General features: G+C 35.3%; 1 protein-coding gene across 2 annotated transcripts in view; it reads left to right on the top strand.

Annotated features, from left to right (window-relative positions):
* Window positions 1-23,637, top strand: part of GALC (galactosylceramidase) — a 63,126-nt gene that overhangs the window by 14,557 nt on the left and 24,932 nt on the right. Inside the window, exons 5-10 of one of the 2 annotated variants that reach the window (XM_074289816.1) lie at window positions 2,924-3,063; window positions 3,851-3,889; window positions 11,943-12,073; window positions 18,713-18,868; window positions 19,448-19,572; window positions 22,555-22,682. In XM_074289816.1, the coding sequence (XP_074145917.1) occupies window positions 2,924-3,063; window positions 3,851-3,889; window positions 11,943-12,073; window positions 18,713-18,868; window positions 19,448-19,572; window positions 22,555-22,682 (719 nt within the window). Of the gene's footprint in view, window positions 1-2,923; window positions 3,064-3,850; window positions 3,897-11,942; window positions 12,074-18,712; window positions 18,869-19,447; window positions 19,573-22,554; window positions 22,683-23,637 lie in introns of both variants that reach the window. The other variant, XM_074289817.1, reaches the window with a different exon arrangement.

Here is a 23,637-nt window from a genome sequence, read left to right on the forward strand (position 1 = left end):
TATATTATGCTTAGTATATTATCAAACACCATAAAATATATAAAATACATGCAGTATATGCATTACATATAAATATATGATATAGTATATAGTTATATTATATATAATATACTATGTAATAGTACAAATATATGAAGTGATATTTTACTGAAACATGAGATTTTAATGTACAATAGTATATATAATATAGTTGGTTGGTTCTTGTCAGTTCTTGAAGACCACCAAAATGACATCATTATGTTGGAGTCAGGGTACAGTGTATCTGTGGCTGATCAGACCAATATAGCTCTAAAGGCTCTAGCACAGGTCAGGCTAAGAGTTTATGTGAACATTTGGAGTGTTTCTTTGGGGCTACTGCAATTCTGCTTCACTCACAAGTGTAACATCTTCTTTGGTGGATGTGGACATGCCATGCTGGTTAGGCTTGCCAGTTTCCAATGTCAGAGACATTGGGCATGTCCTTGTGTCACTTCCTCTGACCGCCACATGAGCACTTTCCTTATGTGAGTTTTCCATAAAATAGTCTTTTAGGCAAACTTATGTTTGGCATTCAAATATGTATGGCCAGTGCATTGAAATTGTACTCTTTGAAGTCGAGTTTGAATGCTTGGCAGTTTAGCTCAAGAAAAAACTTTAGTGTCTGGTATCTTATCCTCCCAATGATCTTCAAGCTACTGCCATTTGCAATCTTGCTTCATTCTGTTGGTCACTGGGAAAGCTCAGGAGCTTATCACATATTATTTGGAGCTTGTGCAAGCATGCCATCATGAAAAAAGTATAATCCTGATGAATTTCTCTGGGCAACCAAATTTTGACATAATTTTTAATGAGCCCTCCTGACTGATAGGCCTTGGCCAGATCAATAAATGTTTTTTATAGACCTCTGCTCTGTTTCTGGCATTTCTCCTAAAGTCGTTGGGCAGCAAACACCATATTGATTATTCCTCAATCCTTTTTGAAGGCACACTGATTCTCAGGTAGATGATTGTCTTCCAGGTGAAGGATCAGCCTACTAAGGAAAACTCTGGCAAGAATCTTGCCATCAAGTAGTTAAGAATAATGACAATATTTAATCAGTCATTCTTTGTAGTGACATAGTAATCATTTAATGATCTCTTGTATTTACTAACCAAATTTTTACTAATATTCAACTTAAAGTTTAGAATTAGATAGATTTAACTCTTAGAGTAGATCCAAATAAATTAGATAGATACCAACTCATAAAATGTTCCCTTTTCTCTTTGAAGCCATAGGCATGTTTCCCAATTATTTTTTCTTTTTCAATAAATTTAAATCAATAAACATTTATTAAGTGCTTTCTATACACTAGGCACCATGCTAAGTTCTGGGGATACAAATAAAAAGAAAGTTCTTGTCCTTAACAGAGTTTACAATCTAATGAGAAAAGACAAGCTGAAATGGAGTACAATTCTAGGAGGTACCCAGTATGGAGCGTGATAGTCTGTGGAGTATAAACATAGATGGAAACAAATGGAAAATGGACAGTTACGTGAAAAGTTCTAAGTCTTCTGAGAAAGGAAGCTTTGAGAGAAGTTTAATACCCTAACTTCCTCTTCTCCTATTTATTTATTTATTTATTTATTTTTTATTAAAGCTTTTTTATTTACAAAACATGCATGGGCAATTTTTCAACATTGGCCCTTGCAAAACTTTCTGTTCCAAATTTTTCCCTCCTTCCCCTCACTGCCTTCCCTAGATAGCAGGTAGTCCAATACATGTTAAATATGTTAAAATATATGTTAAGTCCAATATGTGTATACATATGTATATAGTTATCTTTCTGCACAAGAAAAATCAAATTTAGGAAAAAAAAAAACCTGAAAAGGAAAACAAAATGCAAGCAAACATCAACAGAAGGCGTGAAAATGCTATGTTGTTTACACTCAGTTCCCAAGATTCTCTCTATGGAAGTATATTGCTCTCTTCATTACTGACAAATGGAACTGGTTTGAATCATCTCATCGTTGAAGAGATCCATTAAAATTGATCATCATATAGTCTTGTTAACATGTATAATTATTATCTCTTGGTCCTGCTCATTTCACTCGGCATCAGTTCATATAAGTCTCTCCAGGCCTTCCTGACATCATCCTGCTGGTTGTTTCTTACAGAACAATAATATTCCATAACATTCATAAACCATAATTTATTCAGCCATTCTCCATTTGATGGGTATCCACTCAGTCTCCAGTTTCTGGCCACTACAAAAAGGGCTGCCACAAACATTCTTGCATATACAGGTCCCTTTCCCTTCTTTAAAATCTCTTTGGGATATTAGCCCAATAGTAACACTGCTGGATCAAAGGGTATGCACAGTTTGATAACTTTTTTGGCCATAGTTGCAAATTGCTCTCCAGAATGGTTGGATCCATTCACAATTCCACCAACAATGTATGTGTCCCAGTTTTCCCACATCTCCTCATTATTTTTTCCTGTCATCTTAGCAAATCCGAGAGGTGTGTAGTGGTATCTCAGAGTTGTCTTAATTTGCATTTCTCTGATCAATAGTGATTTGAAACATCTTTTTATATGACTAGAAATCATTTCAATTTCTTCATCTGAAAATTATCTGTTCATATCCTTTGACCAAATTCCCTACCTTCTTGACTCCATCATAGAAGTTGTGGAAAGAGTTGAGAAGGTGTTGGGTGTGAAAAAAAGTTTTGTTCTCAACTTAGAAAAAAACTTAGCATTCAGGATTATTATTGGAAAAGAACATAGATGCTATTCTATGACATTCACCAAATGAAAATTTATTAACTTATCGTGTGTGTGTGTGTGTGTGTGTGTAAAACTAAGTATTACTTGTGTATATATCTATAAAACTAAGTGTTACTTTTTATGTAGATTAGACTTGATCTATTAACTTAACCTTTTATCTGTTGATAATCTCTTTCTTTAGGATTGCCATGGTCATTTCCTGGTTGGATAGGTCACGGTCAAAACTGGCCCTATGCCCAACCCCAAATTACTGCTTTATATGTTGTGTCTTGGATATTGGGTGCTAAACAACATCACAATTTGGATATTGATTATATTGGGGTTAGTAATATATTTAAAATACTTCTGATTTATTTATTTTTTTTTAACCATATGTGTTTAAGATTTTATATTTATATTTAGACCCAATTTACATTTTATTTTTTAACTGGTCTTGTCATAGGCTAAATTTTCCTTTGATAGTTGATAGTGATAAAATAAAATAACAATTACATTTACTTTTTTGGAAATGCCATCCAGTTTTCTCTCTGCTTTTATTTGGAATGCTGCAGAACCATGTTTTAGTCCTATTCCTGCCACTGAAGAACTGAGATTTAGGGCAAGTTACTTACCCTATGGGATTTGATTCCCTCATGTAAAAGGGAACATGGTGCTTCTAAAACTCTGTGATTGTTTAATCATAATGGAGTTTGTTCCTATTTCTTGTTCCTATTCTTCCCATGGTCATTAAGTATTTGATTTTTCCATTTGGCTCATTAATATATTTTTTCGGTATCCATTTAGTTTTCTGACTAATTCTAACATGGCTTCCTGATTAATTTTTTAGGCCTGGGATTAATTTTTTTATCCTGTTGTCTAAGTTCTAGTAAATTATGCAATAAATGCTTGATTGCTTTAAAACAAAGCGTTTTTTTGTTTTTGTCTTAAACAGGCATCCTGGTGCCTTATAAACTATAAATGTATGAATTTCATGAGGAGGGAAAGTAAAAAAAGCAACAGTCAAATAATTTGAAATATGGGAAGGGAATAGAATGGTCTTTATGATAACTCTTGTTTTATATTCAAAATTTTATATTTTAACCTTATCTTTAAAATTTTTGTTTTGTAGATTTGGAATGAGAGATCATTTGACAGTCAATATATAAAGGTTTGTAGTACCTTGAAAGGCTTTATTTCCTTGCTGTTGTTGGCAGAAGAAAATCTTTATGTTCCCCTGAAATTAAAGCTGTGGCAACTCCAAAACATTTTATTTTGTTGCTTGTAAAATTATTGCAAAAAAATCTCCTTTCATTTTGGTGTTTTAGCATTTGTTTCATGTCATAATGACAAATTAATTCCATAGATGACAATAAATTTTCAGCCCTTTTTTCGTGTTGGTATATTTCAGCAAAGAAAATTTTGAAAAAAGATAGGAATAATTTTTTTTCTTTTTTTTTTTTTTTAGGAGAAAAGCAGGGATAGGAAATAGGGGTTGTTTAGATTTTTGGTTTCATTAATGTAGGGAACTTGCTGAGAAGAATCTGCCTCTATACATGCAAATGTCTCCTGTTCTGCAACTGAGAGTCTTAAAGGGCTGCTAGAGAAAGAGAGAGATGTAGTGGTCTTTCTGAGTATTAGGTCAGCTCTCGCTACCCCTTTCCTAGAGGAATGATTTCTGTTTGTCAAATCATTCTCAGTATTGAGATTTGAACACTTGTAAGTTTTTATTTATAGGAAATAATCTCTTTAAAAGTACTTAGTATAGCAAAAGAATAAAAGATAGTAGATAAGCTACCTGCCAAAAGGAAAAGATGAACATAAACTCATAATGTACTCTAACTTTGAAATAATCAAGAAAAAAAAATGGTGTAAGTTAAGACTATTGAAACATTTCTCCTTACTGAAATTTAAATTAAATAAAACACTTTTATTTAATATTATTATAAGAAACAATAGCTTATTTTTTTGTCTTTCTAGTTGGGTTCATAAAGATGTGCCTAAATTATTATCAGAACCATGTTTTCATGAAGTCAGAAAACTTCGAAAAAAAATCCTGAAACATCTTTATTGAGCATAAAATTTAAAACAGATTTTTTTTTCCCATCCATTGTTTCAGACTGTATTTGCAATTACTTTGTTTTCCTTTGCAGTGTGAGCATGTTTGCTAATCTTGTTTACTGTATTTCTCTCTCTCTCTATATATATAATTGGACCAGAATTGCACAGTATGATAAGGCATGGATTAAATTTATGCTATGCACTGGTTGTATGCAGTACTCATAACATGAGATCATGAGTGCATTGTAATTATTGAAGTCATTGATTTTATTTCAGACAATAATTTCTCTCATTTAGCTTAATTATAGTTATTTAAATAAATAGCATTTGTCTTATGATAGAACTTTAATTTTTTTTTTTTTTTTTTTTTTTTAAGTATGAGGTAGTTTAGTATAATTTATAGAACACTGAGCAGGAAATCAGGAAGACCTGAGTTCTAATCTCTCTTCTTTTTTTTTTGTTTGGTCATAGTTTTCAGAGATCTAATGATTTTTGAATTAACTTTTCCAAGTCAATTTCAGTTCCCTCTATTTTTCCAGTCTCAACTTTAATCTAATTGTCTTGTGCAAATTGTTGAGTTCTGTTTATTCCATTTTATTTTTCAGGGAATTCACTGCTTGAGTAAAGTTCTTTTCTTTTCTTCTTCTTTTTTTTTTTTTTTTTTTTTTAGTATTCTCTTCTAAGCTAATATCCTTTCAGTTTTTTTCTTTTGAGATACTAATTTCATTTCTAATATCATTTTTTAAAAAATTTATTTCCTTTCTTCTAGCCAATTTTGTAGTCTGTGTGGCCATGTCATATTTTTTATTTCTTCCAGGGCTCTGCTTATACTTGTTGTAGTGTTGTTTTTCTTATGGATTGACTTTTTGGTTCACACCTGATAGTATTTGTCCCTTGTTTTGGACATTTCTTTTCAGCCTTGGCTCTGGGTTTGGCATTTGTGCATAGATTAGTCCATCACAGTCTTCTTACTAGGTCAAATGAGCCTTGTTGGGTCCTGTGCCGGACTGTCCGTGCACACTATTCTAGACTTCCAGGGCTGTACATACAGTCTTCAGGATATTCCTGGATACACACGAAGATAAGCCGATCTTGAGGTGCAAAATAGCCTTTCTTTATTGGTAATCTCAGCAGGGGTTAGCAGGAAGTAAACAAGAGAGTGCAAGAGCAAGTGTAGCCTGCATCTCTGAGTTTATTTATATTTATTCTCCTCTGGGATTACCCAGAGCCTAGCACATTGTGTAGGTGGATCCACAGAAGGGAAACACCTGGAGTTAGTGCTGCTTCCTAGGTGGAGATCTAGTAACAGGGCACACCCCTCGCCATCTCAAGGAATCTATTAGTAGTTCCTTTAACATCTACCAGACACAACCTCCTGCCTCAGAGGCCAAGCCCTTTTTTACTTCCTGGGCCACCTTCCACCTGACATGGTGTATATGGCTATTCTCAGAGAGAGAGAAATGTCCCTAACATATCCCCCTTTTTTATTAATAAGGCTGAGTGTTCTTATGTTTATACTTTAAGCACCTCTATAGATTTTCTAAAAATATGTAGAAAACAGCAGGCAAAAGCAGAAGAAGCAATAATATACAATAGAGGGGATGAGAAAGGAAGTATGTTTGATCCAATAAGCCGCTGTCATCAGGGTCATATTGCCATCAAGGCAGGTATTGGTAGCAGAGAATTAGGTGAGGCTATGGAAGGATTTCCCCAACTTTCCTATAAGGGGCCATCTCAAGCAGTCCAGACCCAGACCCATCTGTGGGACAAAGGGACAAAAGTCTCATCTTCTGGAGCTGCTTTTGACTGATAAGGGGCGTAGAGCTGGCCCTACCGGTGGGTCTGGACTGAACAGGGGAGATGAGTGAGTTGTAGGCAGCAGGGTCTGGTGCGGAGTGTCAGAAACGGGTCTCAGGTGATTTCAGGTTGACCAAGTGGTTGGAATTTTTTGCCTCAGAGTCTGGAAGAATCAACTCTCCTTGTTCTTTCGGGATTCCATTAGCTTTCCCCAATATGACCTGCAAAATGTAAATATCCTGGCCCTTTCCAAAGTACTAAGGATGGACCTTGCCAGTGTCCTTCATCCTTCCGAAGGACCTTTAGAATGTTCTCTGGTTCTTGAAGTGTTATTTTTGTGGGGTCTGGTTTTCTGTCCTGTTTATAAGGTTGTGCCAAACGTATCATTCCTGGAGACAAACCTGTATCCCTATTCAGGTAACGTAAAATTGTAAGTATGTAAGGCCTTATCCACATCTGTCTGTGTGGGCCATTAAGGATTCTGTCTACTTCCTCCCCTTTTCTGTTTAACAAGGGTGGCCTTTAGGATGCAATGGGCCAGTTCACTAGGGCTTTTTCCACTGGGAGGGGCCATTGGGATACTCAAACTGGTTTGTTAGATTTCCATGTTAATGGTGTGGGTGTATGAAAGGTGGTGCCCAAACACCCAGTGACCCCAATTAAAAATTCTGTGCAGGTGGTATATAAACTGAGGCTCCATAAGCCTTCAATTTATCTCTACCCCTTAGATTGTACCTGAAATCTGCAACCACCAGGGGTGTGAATATCCTCTGTTTATCAGTAAACTGCCAGGGCAGGTCTTCTGCTGCAACCTATGCCTACTGTGCTCCTCTACCCCATTAACTATTGTAGCATCTGCACAAACCTGCCATAAAGGGGGCCAGAAAAGCTGTTAGATAACAGATCTATCAGCTCCAGTGTCAATTAGCCTTTTAAATGTTAATATCAGAGTCTGGCTCATCTAAGAGTACTTATGCTATTAGCTCACCCTTATCTAAAAATGCTGGCGGGTCATGTGTATTAGTTACCACAGCCTGAGATTGTTCTGTTGTAATCACTATGGTGTGGACTATAACGGGATATAGATTGTCAAGCCCACCATAAGCACCACTCTTAGAGTTGGGTCTAGCATGGTTATGTCCTGGGTCAGTTTGGAAACTTCCCCCCATTGCAAAGGGGAAACCTGAACCACCTGGCAGAATTCTGAGATATTCCTGCTGTAGTCCTGATTAAGTTGCTGGAAAATGCCTTTCCTCCACCTGATAAGCTTGTTGTGGGGCCCTCCAGGAGTCCTTTATCCCATTTCCTGAATTATTTTTGCGGCACTCTTTTGCATAATGTCCTGGTTTATTGCAATTATGGCATATCCCTTTTGAGCAAGTTCTCCTACCTGTCTGATGGCACTGAGCTCTAACGTGACCAGTTTTCCCACACTGATAACATATCTTGATTTTCCTAAGCTTCATTCCCTCTGGGACTCCTTTAGAAATAGCAGCTGAGAGGGCATCCTTTTGAAAAGCACTGGAGCCAACATTCACATCTTTTTATCTCCTCAAGGCTCACGTCCCCATCTAAGGAGAGCATGACTTTCTGGCAGTGGGCATTAGCATTCTCCCTAGCTAATTTCCTGAGAAGAACCAGCTGCTTCTCCTTTACCTACTAACCTCTTAACAGCCACCTGTAGGCAAGCTACAAAAGCAGGGTCTTTTGGGTCTTGTTTAATTTTTGTCATTGAGGCCCTCTGCTTCGAGATGCCTGAATTTTGCTAAATGCTCCTTGGGTACATTGGGACACAACTGCATACACAGTTGCATCATAATGAGTTTGATCCTCATTTCTTTCATACCTTCCAACTCCTACTATTTTATGGAAATCAAATTGAGGGGTGTGGCTCTGAATCTCTTACAAAGAATTTTGGTAAATGCAAACAGTCATCCATTGCAGATTCCCCAGGTCTAAGGCAGACTTTAGCAATAATCTTCCCATCTTTCGGGGTTAGTATACTGCTGGAGGGTAAGAGAGCCAACAGCTCCCTAAAGTTTGGAGATTCAGGTATTAACTGCCTCTTTTAGTTCAGTAAGGATCAGCAGGGAAGCATTCCTCTGGGAAGGTGGAAAGTGGGGAAGTAGAATATGCCTTGGAGATGACCTTCCCTCAGTTCACCTGTTTTTTTCATACCTCCCTGTTTACTTCCTCATTCCTCATCTTAATCCCTGCCTTCTCTTGTTTTATCTTACTATTTCTTGCTTCCTTGTGTTCACATCCTGCTTTTATCCTCATTACCTCTTCCTGTAAGGTCACATCTACTTTTGGCTTGCTTGCTTTAGTGTTCTATAAACTTCTTACCCCAGCATCTCTCAATCCAGGACCCTAACAAAAACCTGTCCCATTTTTCATCCTGGACTTACTATCAATCTTGGGGTCTATTCTAGACTGCCAGGGCCATACATATCAGTCTTCAGGATACTCCCAGATACAGACGAAGGCAAGCCCATCTCAAGAGGTGCAAAATAGTCTTTGTTGGTAATTTCAGCTGTGGTTAGCAGGAAGTAAGAACAAGTTTATGTATCTGCCTGCATCTCTCTCTCAGTTTATTTATACTTATTCTCCTCTAGGATTACCCTGTGCCTCAGCACTGCGTAGGTTGATCCACAGAAGGGAGATACCTGGAGTTAATGCTGCATCTTAAGAAAAGATCTAACAAGAGGACACACCCCTTGCCATCTCAAGGAACCTTTAACACCTGCAAGACACAATCTCCTGCCTCACAGGCCAAGCCCTTTTTTACCGCCTGGGCTTGCCCTACCGGCTGACATGGCATACATGGCAATTCTCAGAGAGAGAGATACATGTCCCTAACAGGGTCCTGTTGACTATCATCTGGATGCCCTTATCATTGGCAATCCAGACAGGGATGCTCATGTTAGGGTTTAGTTGTTAGCATCTTTCTGTCTTGTTTAGCTTCCAGTGCTTTGAGGAGTGCATAGTGAGGTGATAGCTTCCTGACTGATGGTTTTTAGGACCTGGTTTTGTCTTCATTTCTATTTTGACAGGTTAGGATCTGACTGAAGGCCCCTAGCTTGCAATAGCTTGCATTTTTTAGGAGTAAAGGCAGACAGTCTTTATGTGCTTTTGTGGGAACTCATGTTGCCTTCCCCAGTATAGCTTCTCTCCTGCATCCTCAGTTTCTTTTACTTGTGCTCCCATTGGTTTCCCTATAATGGATCCACTTTTCAGATATTGAGATTTCCATAGAGTTGCTGCTGGCTTCCTTGGTAAAGCTCATTTCTGCCTACTTTTTTTTTTTTTTTTTTAATGCAGTTTTAGCTGGATAAAGGAAATTGCTTCTTTTTTTCTTTGGTTTCCTTTAACATTCATCTTTTCTTTATTTCATATATTTGCTGGTGTTTACATGGGAAAGCTGAACTTTCATGTCACCATCTTTAACTGAAAGTATTAATGGAATTCTTATCAAAAAAACTTGTGTCTTATCAAAATCCCAATCATCCTTCATGCTCTACTTCCTTCAAAAATATTTCTTTAGTTACTTATCTGTAAATGTGTTTGTACCACCCCCAAGTAAGCACAAGCATTTTCACCTTCAGCAAGGAATAAAATGATTTTTCTCTTAATTAAGAACAATATTTTTAGACCAGTCTTTCTCATGTTTGGATTTTTTTTTTTTGTCACGTTGTATAGATTAATTTTAAAGTAATGACATTAATCGTTTTTTTTAAGGTAAAGTTGTATTGAGACTTAAAATTATGTTTAAAACACTAAGCACAGTGCCTGGCACATAATAAATGCTGTCTAAATATTGTTCAGTTATGTCTGACTTCAATGAACCCATTTAGGTTTTCATGGTGAAGATACTGGAATGATTTGCCATTTCCTTCTCCAACTCATTTTATAGATGTGGGAATTGAGGCAAATAGTGTTAAGTGATTTGTCCAGGGTCACATATGTACTGTCTGAGACCAGATTTGAATTCAGGAAGATAAGTGTTCCTAATTTCAAGTCCCATATTCTAGTCACCTATCTGCTATATAATATTGGCTAATCCTATTAATAAATAATAAATTATGAATCATAATAACTGAATTAAGTTAATAACTATTATAAAACAACAATTATAAAATTAATTTATTGTTATATAAATATATAATTATTATAAAATAACAATAATAAAATATTAATGTGCTAATTTTTCTTTGCTTGGATTCTTAAGAGTAGAGATTACATTTTTACTTTGTACCACCCCCAAGTAAGAACAAGCATTTTCACCTTCAGCAAGGAATAACATGATTTTTCTCTTAATTAAGAACAATATTTTTAGACCAGTCTTTCTCATGTTTGGATTTTTTTTTGTCACATTGTATAGATTAATTTTAAAGTAATGACATTAATTGTCTTTTTTAAGGTAAAGTTGTATTGAGACTTAAAATTAAACATTTTAACTATAAATCTGTGTATATAAGTGAAATGTTTAAAGTATCTTTTATTTTCCCATACCATAGCTCTTCCTTGAACCTCTTTTATAAAAAAAAAAAAAAAAAAAAAGACAAGGAAAAAAATAGTTCAGCATAACTGCTTATCAGAACCCAAATCTAGTAACTTATGCTGTTTTGCACATCTCTTGCTAGCCACCTTATCATTAAAGGAAGAAGTTATATTTTCCCCAACTTTTTCTTGGTGTCCAAGTTGGAAATTATAGTTGGACAATATTCAGTTGTAGTTTTGTTTTTATTCTTATGTTGTAATCATAATGTATATTGTTCAACTGGTTTTTCTTTGTTCTCAAGAATTATTCACCTTTATTATTTCTTACCATGTAGCAATAGTCCATTATATTCATGTACTACAATTTAAGCTATTCCCTGGCCAGTGAACACTTTTTTTTTTTTTTTTTAAGTTCTTTACTACTACAAGAAGTGATGCTATGAAAATTTTTATATCTATAGGACCATTTTTTCCTGTCTTTGATCTCCTTGAGCTATATTATATTACCTTATGGTAGGATGTCCATACTGAAAGCTTTGGACTTTTTAATCATTATATTAGGGTATTATTCTTTTTTGTTGTTGTTGTTTTTTTTTTTTGTTTTGTTTTTTGCTGAGGCAGTTGGAGTTAAGTGACTTGCTCAGAGTCACACAGCCAGACAGTGTTAAGTGTCTAAGTTTAGATTTGAACTCAGGTCCTTCTGACTTCAGGGCTGGTGCTCTATCCACTGCACCATCTAGCTGCCCCTATTACTCTTTTCTTTAAAAAAATAAATCATTAGCTATTTCTGAGAGCTATTAACAAAATTGAAAATCCATTTAATACTTTTACTTTTTGTTTTATGTGTGACTTTTATCTCTTTAAAGGTATTAAGAGAAATGCTTTCTCAGAATGGCCTGAAAAGAGTGAAGATCATAGCCAGTGATTACCTCTGGCTGCCCATTTCCTTTGCTATGCTACATGATTACGAACTCATGAAAGCTGTTGATGTTATCGGGTAGGAAATTCTTGAAACTAATTATTTTTTTCTATTTGCCCTTTATTTGTATTTGTATTTATTTTGAGTTTATTTTTTCCACATTAGACTGTAACTTTACAAAGTCAGCATCAGTCATCTGTTTCCTTTAATTAAATATACTTTTGATAAGACATTTATACCAGAAAGATTGTGCTTTTGTTTTTAACATGTTAGTATTATTTTTAGCTCTTTTTTTTTTTTTTTATCATAGTATAAGTATAGGTAAGAAGTTTTTGAGAATTTGCAAATCTGTGAAAAGTCTTTTGAGACTTGGTAGAAGTCAGTTCATTAATATAGGATACAGAAACAGTTCTGTGTTAAGGTTTGTGGCCATAGTCCACTGTTAGTAATATAAAATTCTTATTAAATAAAATTTCCCTCCTTTGATGTGCATATTTTAAGACTATTTGGGTTCTATCTTGCCTTGATTCAATTTCTATTGTTCTTCCCCTCCCCAGTCCTTTCTACTTCTTTTTCCTTGCTAATTAGCTCTTTAATCCCAGTTTAAAATTTTAGCATTTTCAAACAGAAGTGATCTTAGATAAAATCTATCCCAACCATCTAATTTTATAAATGTCAGCACAGTGCTTAGCACTTAGCACTTAATAAACACTCGTTAAATTGCTATTGACTGACAAATTAGAAAACTTAAACATTTATTAAATGCCTACTTTGTATAGGAAATATTACTAGTTTCTGGGGAGGATATTAAAAAAAAAAAAAAAAAAATATATATATATATATATATATATATATACACACACACACACACACACACTTGGTCCCTACCTCTATCAGTTCATTAATCAACAAAATTTATTTAATGATTGCTATGAGGCAGCATGCTAAGTGCTGGGAGTACAAAGAAATGAAATAATTTTGCCTTATCCTGTCAGGGAAGATACATATAAATAAATACATACTACAAAACAGCAAAAATTCAAGTTTGGCTGGAATGTCATAAACAGAGTGTGTGGAGGGGAATAATATCTTCTGACTTACTGTTTGCTGTTAGATCTTTTGTATTCATGTGAGATGTTAAATATAATTTTTAAGTCTGAAAAAATGACCTATTTTCTATGTGTTCTATGATGTTTGGGTGTGTCTTACTACCTCAATTAAACTAGATAGCTGCAACAACTGCATAATAAAAGGAAAGTGCTAGGTGAACTGATATTATCTGTGTGACCTTAGATGTCTTTCAGTCCCACTAGATTTGTTTTCTCATCTCTAAAAGAGTGGATTTAATTTCTGGATTATAAGGACATCTAGTACCTGTCCCTCATACTGTTATTTGTGGGGAAAAACTCTGACCATGAATTTTAATCCTATAATAAAAGTGGTAATGGCTTCTCCCTCCCTGTAAGTAGTAGTAATGACATTCATAGTACTATTACTGGTAGGTATTTATTAAGTAACCTCAGGAGTTGACATTGCATTAAAACCAGTAAAAAGTCTGTAAAATATTTTAAAAATCTATTTTCATTTTAGAGTACTTTATTTCTAGAAGGCTATTGAGCTGATATATTTACTGTTCTGTTTGCATAGTTATAGAATCCTTTATTATGATTTAGAGGTAGAAAGCCCCTTAGAGATCCAATTCCTTCATTTTATTGAGGGATAACTAAACATCTACATTTATCTTGCTCATGAAACTTTAATTTTGTTATTTTATTTTTATTCTAAATTTTACAGATGTCAAAATAAAATAAGCATTTCATGAAACTTTGTTACTCAGTAGTCTCATACTGGTTGTTCCTTTTAAAATTTAAATTTGCTTTTATCCAGCCAGTCATCAATTTATCTGTATGTCTGTGTAGCTGTCTGTCTTTTTATCCATCCCTATTTCACCCAAGTTAAAAGAACAAAGGCCACTTATAAGCTGATAGCTTGATGATTGATATGGAAGTGATAGAACCATTTTCTACCTCCTAGGCTAGTTCATTTTTCTTTAGGCAGTCTGGTTTCCCTCTCTCCCCACCATTCCCTCACCATATTGGTGCTGGACTCAGCACAGATACCTTATATTGTGTTTGCCCTACTGTTGGTCAGAATTTCTAAGTTCAAGTAATCTACCAGTCTCAAATACTTTGGCAGAAGGGACCCAGCTGGGTGTTCCTTGGTAGAGGAGCATCTTCTGTATCTCACTTCATGTACTTTTTAGTAACTAAGCATTGAAATGGATGCTAACCTTTGAATGAACAGAACTTTCTTATTAGTGTTCTAGATTATTGCTTTTAGGCCTTGCTTTCTCTCTACTTTGTCATGTTGCCCCTTGGGTATATCCATGTTAAGTACTTCTTGCTTTTAATTGATGGACAGAGGAAGCATGGTAAAATAGAAAGAAAAACAATTTTGGAGCCCAAAAGATCTGAGTTCAAATCCCTGACCTGTATATCTTCAGGCAATCTTTGAAACTCACTGAGTTTCATTTTCCTCATATGTAAACTGTGGGGGTTGGACCACATAACTGTAAGTCAGTAATCACTTTAAATGGAGTCCTAGGATCCTCTGCAGTTAAAATAACTAAGTAAATGCACACAGTGATACTTATTTGTTGTGTTCTTGTTGAGGTTGGGAAGGTACCCCAAAAGGTTGGGGTCACAGATTGATGTCACAAGGTATCTCAAAAGAATTTGTAGGAATTTCCTAGTCACAGAGTAAAATTTTTGGCAACTCTAGCACCAATTGAAGTGGTCTAAATTTCAAGAGAATTTAGCAAAGAAACAGAAGCATACAGACATATTTATCTAGTTCTTCATGTTATAGATGTGCTAATTTTATGACCCAGAGATAGTAGAACTAAAGAGAAGTCTCTGAAATTTGGCTATCACTGATCAACAGATTATTCATCTGTCAATAGATAGAGAATTAGAACAATTGTATTCATAGGTTGGGTGTAGGAGAAGCCAGAGGACTTAGAATCACTGACTTATTTTTAAAACAGAAGCCCCCTAAAGCCAGGGGACCTTAAAATTATTGCTGTCTCCCCTAGCAGCTATCTTACATAATTCTCTTTTCTTTTCACCAAGATAATGATCCATGAAATAGGTAGAGTGGAAAGGGGAAATTTGATCAGATCTAGACCCAGAATGGAGTCCTGCTTCTTCAACTAATGTATGGGGTGGTCTTGGAGAAGTCACTTCCTTTCTCTAGGTTTAATTTCCTTGTTTCTGAAATATGGGGATTACATTAGAATGCCTCCAAGGTTCCTTCCAGCCCTTATGTTTCTATTTTTTTCTATGATTTTTTTTTGGGGGGGGTTAATTTTTCAGTTGTGTCCCATTCTTTTCATGAACCTGTTTGGGCTTTTCTTGACAAAGTGACTGGAGTGGCTTGCCATTTCCTTCTCCAACTCATTTTACAGATGAGGAAACAGGTTTAAGTGACCTGCTCAGGGTAACAGTTAGTAAATATCTGAGGGTATATTAGAACTCAGTAAGGTAAGTCTTCCTGACTCCAGGCTGGGTACTCTCACTGTGCTGGCCATTTTTTTCTGATTAGCAATAGGCTAAAAACCTGGTATTCTGGGTTGACACATTTATTTGCAAGCTAAGTGTTCAGCTGATTCTTTTTGTCTTCATTAGGGAATGTTAGCTCATTAAAGTAGAGTTTTAAGCCTGACAATGTGATAAACTCTGTTTACTCCTTTCTAGGGCTAATTTTGGAAATATTCTTCACCAACCTAGAGCCCCCTAATGAGTATATTTAAGGCAAACAAAACATTTGCATGAGAAAAGAAATGTTAGTATAGATTGTGTTAAGGCTATTCACAAGCTGTGGGCCTATAGATAAAATTTATGTAGGTTTTGAGCTACATAAGGACTTCCACATACTTATATAATCTTTGCCTTTGAAAGGGATTCACCACATTTAAAAAGTAATAAAAATGTAACAGAAAGGGATAGAGCAGGGGACATCTTTATGGAAGATAAAATGTATAATCTGGAGAAGTAGAATATGAAGTATTTTTGGTTACAAGGAGAGAACGTCATTTCCAAATAAAACAGTCCTAGTTTTCTTTAATTTCAAGCTAGAATGCAGAAAATAACATCAGCAAATTAAAAGGTTTATGCAGTTCCTATTCCAGGTTAAGTTATTAATAGAAAGTAACTATATCCATATTTATTTGTTTGTTTATTTCTTACAGGTTTTGACCATTGTCTTTCAAGTAAGATAAAGATGAGGTTCTAATTGATGAGATTAGATTTTGGGGTCAGGGAATCAAATGATGAGAATAGGATTCCTGTGGTTAGGGAGTTAAATGATGAGGTTAGTGGCAGATTTAGGGTTCATGGAACTAAATGAAGAGATTTGGCTTCCCTAAATCCCTTTAGCATTTGGTGCATGGCAGGGAGTTGTGGGAACCCCTTCTAGCAGCGAAGAGGTTCTTTGTAAAGGGATTTACAAACCCAAAAAGCTAGACTGATAAAAGTTTATTATAGGCATTGGTAAGTCAGCCTTTGCTATGCATGAATAAAGACTGAATTCCTTAGTGGCAAGGTCCCAGAAGAGAAGTAAAGTTTCTAGTAGAGAAATTCCAACAGAGATATATAAAGCCTTATCTTAAGTTAAGAGAGTTAAGAGAGGGTAACGCTGAAAGAGAATATCATTTCAGTGGGCAGAGGGTTCCTTGGCATAGCATGGCATGGCATGTTAGGTCCTCTGCAAGGACTGAGTTTAAAGTTGCCGTTTTTATAAGGAAATTTGAGACAAGTTTCAATAGAATGAGATTCCCTTAATGCTGTCACTGCCCCAGGCCTAGATGAGACCACTTACAGGCAGTAGTTTTGAGCCAACAATAGGGGTCAGTAGAAATCCAGATGTCCAGCTAAATGAGATTACTTCAACTAGTCCCACCAAGATAAACCACTTTATCTTAGTTCCCTGGGGCTGTCTCTCACAGAGGTAGGGTTCAAGGAAACTCTCTCTTTCAAGGAGCTTCAAGTGGCTCATTTCCTAAGTCAGAGAGAGAGAAAGAGAAAGCGTTTCGGGGCTCTCCTCGTCAAAATTAGGTTTGTGGATAGCAAAAAGGGCTGCTATAAATGGCATAGTGGACCTGGAGTCAGGAAGATTTACCTTCCCATGTTCAAATTTGGTCTCAGACATTTACTAGCAGTGTGATCTTGGGTAAATCACTTACCCCTGTTTGCCTCAAATTTTAATCTGTCAAATAAGCTGGAGAAGGAAATGCCAAAGAAAATCCCAAATGCCAAAGAAAATTCCAAAGAATTGAACACAAGTGAATAGTAACTAATTTCCCCCCATTGCTCCATGATGTTTCTTTTTTGGTTGAAAAGAAATCTGCATGCTTAACTGTGATTTCGTTCCTCATTTCTTTGAGATGTAGAGCTGATGATGTGTATATGCAATAGAAAATGGTGGTTTGGGAACATATTGTAAAATAGTCTGCTTTCTTCCCTGAAACTATCCTAGTTAAGTATATTGAAGGCCAGAACTATTTTGGCTTTTCTTTTTGTACCCTCTGAATTTAACTGAACTGTGCTTGACACACTGGGTACTTAATAACTACTTGTTGAGTGAATCTTAACCATACATGGGCCTGAGAGAGATGGCAGGTCCAAACAAGGCTATCCATATTATATCTCAGGGAGTAGAGAATTTATTGTGAAAACAACCGAAAGAGAGGGAGGGAACCAAATCTTCCTATCATTAAATCTATCTACCCAGACAAGATAAAATGCTTCATTGATGAGTGAGTCATATGCAGATATCACTGAAGTTTATTAAACATGGAGAAACCTCCTTCCCATTGCTTTTTAAATATTTCCTACTAATTCTCTTGTTAGGGAGAGTAATCCCTATAGACTATATTAGCATATAGTCTGATTAAAAAAGGAATAACAGATCATCAGAAGGTATCCAAGTTCAAAACAGGAGCTTTCTTATTTCTCTCATTTTCACAGAAATATTTACAGAATCAAGATTTGGTCAACATTTTTGAGGTTGTCACTTCATAAAAGCAATCCTGTGACCCTCATGCTGGGAGAGGGAAAAAGCTCCTTGAGGGCAGGGATTCTGTCATTTTAAAAAACTTTTTATTATCTTGTTTACTTAGCCCTTACATGTAATAATCAATTAATATTTGTTGATGTAAATTGGTTCCATAATTGCACAGTATTAGGTGAAACATAGTTATAAAGGAAATTAAATTCACAAATATGTGTCTCAAATTATTGTCCAAGCAACATTGCTTTTGGGTTTTATGGTTCTATGGGGTTTAATAATAGTCTATTAGTGATATTATTGTGAAATGATTTTGGTTAGAATTAAGGTATGCCTGAAATACAGTTTTTACAAAGTTTTCATTAAATATAAAATAAGTTTGGAATTTCATTAAAGGTTTAGTCCTGAGCTGTCTGGGGTATTTAGTTCTCCAGAATGACTCATTCCTTAAGGGTCTTAAGTATTTGAAATTTTACTGTTTTAGTTAATTCATATTTTAGATTTGTTAGGTATCCAGTATAAATCTCTAAATATGCATTTTATGCTTATTTACAACTGTTTCTCAAACTTCTCACCATTTGTTTTGAAATGGAAAACTAAGGCACAAATAGCCTTGGTCTTTGTTCATTTTCTCACACTTTTTTGTCCTAGGGCTCATTATCCTGGAACTCATACTATACCTGAAGCACTGAAGACCCAAAAAATACTTTGGTCTTCAGAAGATTACAGCACTTTCAATGATGAAGTGGGTGGAGGCTGCTGGGCCCGTATCTTGAATCAGAACTATGTGAATGGCAACATGACTGCGTGAGCACATTTCTATAACAGTACACTGAAGTAGCTATACAGGGATATCCTGCAACCATCTCAAATGCCATACGAGAGTTGATTGTTAAATTTTCGTTATGAATGTTTGCACCTTATAAGTTGGCAAATGCTGTAAATCAGGCTTGATTTATTGTTTTGTTGACTGTCTAGATTTTAAAAAGGGATGAGTAAATGTTAATAATACAGATTAAACTTAAAAAGTGTTTTGTGCATATATTTTCCCTCCTGGAAAGCTGGTTGTTAAACATTTACCAGCATATTCATGTGTATAGTAATCTATAATTTGCTATAAATTAGCAGCTCAAAAGAAAAAAATACAAAACAATATATAAATTCACTTTTGTTTAGTGAGAAGTATCAGAAGTGGGAAAAGAAGAACATTTTTGGTTACAATTTTTGACAGTTCTTGACTTTACTATTTTTCTTTCCCTTGAAAAGAAGGAAGTTTATCTAAGAGTTTTCAAAACTGTTGGTGTTAGGGACCTTCAAGCTTCTACAAACTTAAATTGTACTATAAAGAAGTTTTGATCTTGCTCATTTGCCAAACCAATTTTCCAGCACAATCGCTTGGAATTTGGTGGCTAGTTACTATCAGCAACTACCTTTTGGGAGAGATGGATTGATGACTGCTCAGGAGCCCTGGAGTGGACATTATGTTGTAGAGAGTCCTATCTGGATTTCAGGTAGGTATCAAATTCTTCCTGGTAATCTTCCTTCAAAGAGATAAAATACTACGTATTTAGAATAAACTTAGGGCAAATTAACCAAAGAAATAGTTTTTGTTGCAAAGATTTTATGTAATGCTATGTTCAGTCAAAAACTTTCAACCATTCAATGTATCAATCAAACTGAGCTTACTTTCTGCTTTCTGAACTTTCAATTCCATTTCCTACTTTGCAGATACTATTATTCCCTCTGCCTGGAATATACTTTCTTCTTACTTCTACTTCCTGCTTTCTTCAAGGATTAGCTCAGGTTCCATCCTCAGAAAAATCTTTACCGAGCCTTTACTGTGGTTGTCTACATTCCTTCCCACAATTATCTTACATTTATTTATCTATGTAAGGGTTGTATATAGAATATAAACTTCAGGAAAAAGTTTATTTTTCAATTCTTCTTGGCTCATGGTTAGTGCTTAATAAAAGTTTGTTGAATGTAATTGTTGAAAGACTTTTCCTTCACAAATTAAAGTTATCACACCATGTTTCACAACTAAAACAGTATTTAACATGAGAATAATGAGTTACAAAAAGTGTAACTTATGGAGTATTGAATTGGTTGTTTAAAAAATTGAGAATTTTATTCATCTAAAAAGAGGATATTTAAAATATAAACTGGACTTCAAATTAATTCAGTAATAAGTTATACTAATCTACTGATTATTCATAGTCCTCAATCTAATCTGTACCATAAAGATTAATTCCAATAGGAGTCAGAAGCTAGATTATAATCAACTTTAAGAGCTAATCTAAAATATTTTATTTTATCCTGGAGATTAATTAATAGGAAGCTAATGAAACTTCACAGGTAGGGAAATGATATATCCAGAATATGGTATAGAAAGATTATTTTATTGTTGTGTGGAAAATGGATCAGAGAGTAGAAAGACTAGAACCTAGGAGACTAGTTAAGGTATTGGAATAGTTTCAGTAAAGGGGATGAGAGCTTGCAGTGTGAGTGGAGATAGGAGGACAGACGGCTGAATTATTATGGATGTAGATTTGATGGCACCTTATTGGATGGGGGAGGAATGGCATGTGAAGGTAGGGTAAAGTTCAGAATTATTCCAAGATTGTAAACTTGGTTTCCTTTAAGGATGTTGGGGCTTTTAATAAAAATAGGAAAGTTTGGAGAAGGAATGGATTTGGGGGAGAATTTCATTGTAAACATTTCAAATTTGTGATGCTTATGGGATTTCTGGCAGAAGATATCTAGAATAATTAAGGGTGTTTCGTGATGTGTGTGTGTGTGTGTGTGTGTGTGTGTGTGTGTGTGTGTGTGTGTGTGTGTATGTGCGTGTGCATGTGTACAAGAAATCAGTCAGTGTTTTTTTATTCAGTGGTAGGGGTTAGCTCCTATACCCTAAGTGGGTTTTCCTCTCCTTAAACCATCTGATCTCAATGCTGCTGATGAAAAATAATTTCTAATTAGTGATCTTCTTTTAGATGTACAATATAAGCTCCACATTATATATATGTGGACATGTTCCAGTCATGGTTATCTTTTACAATGTGCCATACTACCTTTTACTCTACACTAAATTCATTTGTCCTACTTGCCCAAACTCAAGATTAGAGGTATAAACATACCAGCTGGATGTAATTGAAATAGTGCAGAATTTAAGTGGGAGTCAAAGTAACTGGGTTTTAGTCAGAATTTGCCATTGAATTTAGACTCTGAATGCACTTCAGTTACTGACTGCTGTCTGTGTGAAGTTGGCTGAATCACTTAATTTCTCTTGGCTATAATGTTCTCATCTTTAAAATGAAGGGATTGAGTTAGCTGATCCTTTCTTGATTTAAATCAAGTTCTCTTATTAGAAATGTGACCTTGACTAGATTACCATTTTGGATTTAACCCAAAAAGAGATTATCATACTTGTTTGTCAAATACTTTCTCTGTAACTTTGTTAGATACTAGGTAAAAAAAAATGGACTTGATCCTCTCTTTCAAAATCCAGGCAACAATCTAGTGTTTGACAAACCTAAAGACCCCAGCTTTTGGGATAAGAACTCACTATTTGACAAAAACTGCTGGGAAAATTGGAAACTAATATGGCAGAAACTAGGCATTGACCCACACCTAACACCATATATCTAGATAAAGTCTAAATGGGTTCATGATCTAGCTATCAAGAGTGGTATTATAAGCAAATTTGAAGAACATAAGGTTGTTTACTTCTCAGATCTTTGGAGAAGGAAAGAATTTGTGACCAAAGAAGAATTGTAATTCATGATTGAACACCAAATAGATAATTTTGATTATATTAAGTTAAAATTTTTTTGTACAAACAGAACTAATGCAGACCTGATCAGAAGGGAAGCAATAAATTGGGAAAACATTTTTACATTTAAGGATTCTAATAAAGGCCTCATTTTAAAAATACATAGAGATATATTTATAAGAATTTGTAAGAATTCAAGCCATTCTCCGATTGATAAATGATCAAAAGAAATGAACAAATGATTTTCAGGTGAAGAAATTAAAACCATTTTTAGTCATATGAAAAAGTGCTCTAAATCACTATTGAGCAGAGAAAGTTAAATTAAGACAACTCTCAGATACCACTACACACCTGCCAGATTGGTTAAGATGGCAGGAAAAGAAAATGATGAATATTGGGGGGGATGTGGGAAAACTAGGACACTAACACAAAAATCCAGGCAACACAATAGGTGTATTTGGGGTGGGATACAATGGCTTTTTAGGGACAACTCCATATCAATTGATATTTAAAATTCAGATAGAGCAAAATTTAACTGAAATAAATTGCAAATTGTTTTTGTTTAGTAAGTTGAAAGAAGATTTTTTGATAGATTATTTCTATACAAGTAGGAAATAATTAGATTTGAACAAAAAATATGGTTAACACGGAATGATGCTCATTTCTTTTTTGAAACAAACTTTGAGCTTTTGTTTTAAAATTTCTTTTTGCCTTTCCACAGCTCATACCACTCAATTTGCTCAACCAGGATGGCAATATCTAAAAACAGTTGGCCATTTAGTGAAAGGTGGCAGCTATGTTGCTCTTACTGATGGCTTAGGTAACCTCACTATTATCATTGAAACCATGGTAAGATTTTTAAAAACTGATTTAATTAACTGGTTGCTGTAGAAAGGATTAGTATTTACAAAAATATTTTTCTTATGTAATTTTGTTTCCCACAACTACTGAAGCATTTCTAGCATTTTTTTTTCTTTAATTTACTCCTCCTTTCTTAGGCTTTTCCTTCAGCTAAGTCGTTCTTATTGCTGTGCTCTAAATATATACTTTCTTGCCCCTTACTTTACCTCATATGACCATCTGACTTGTATGTCCTTCCTCTCCACTAAACTTTTTTTTTTTTTTTGAGGCTGGGGTTAAGTGACTTGCCCAGGGTCACACAGCTAGGAAGTATTAAGTGTCTGAGACCAGATTTGAACTCTGGTCCTTCTGAATTCAAGGCTAGTGCTCTATCCACTGCGCCACCTAGCTGCCCCCTACTAAACTTTTATCTCTCCTTTTAATAATCAGCTTAAATCTTGTTCGTTGTGTGAAGTGTTCTATGACTACTTCCTCCCTACATCTGTGCTTCCATCTCCTTTTCTCTTATAAATTTCCTGTGTGTCTAGTAGATTTACGAGATGGAATGTCTTATATGAGGAACAGTAAATAGGCCAGTGTCATTGGATCCCAGCGTATGTAATGGAAGAATGTGTGGGAAAGTAGGAAATGTAAGGAGGAAAGGGTGAAGGCCTTTGAATGCCAAACAGAGAACTTAATATTTGATGCTGGAGATGATAGGAAGCCACTGGAGTTTACTGAGTAGGAGGGTGGAATAGTCAGACCTGAGGTTTAGGAAGATCATTTTGAAAGCTGAGTGATGGATGGACTAGAATGGGGAAGAGACCGAAGGTAGACAGAGTCACCAGCCAGCCTATTGAAGTAATCCAGATGTGAGCTGATGATGGACTGCAGTAGGACGAAGACAGTGTCAGAAGAGAGAAGAGGAGGTATAGGAGAGATGTTACAAAGGTAAAAATGAGAG

The sequence above is a fragment of the Sminthopsis crassicaudata genome, chromosome 2, assembly GCF_048593235.1.
Source record: "Sminthopsis crassicaudata isolate SCR6 chromosome 2, ASM4859323v1, whole genome shotgun sequence".
Classification (NCBI taxonomy): Eukaryota; Metazoa; Chordata; class Mammalia; order Dasyuromorphia; family Dasyuridae; genus Sminthopsis; species Sminthopsis crassicaudata.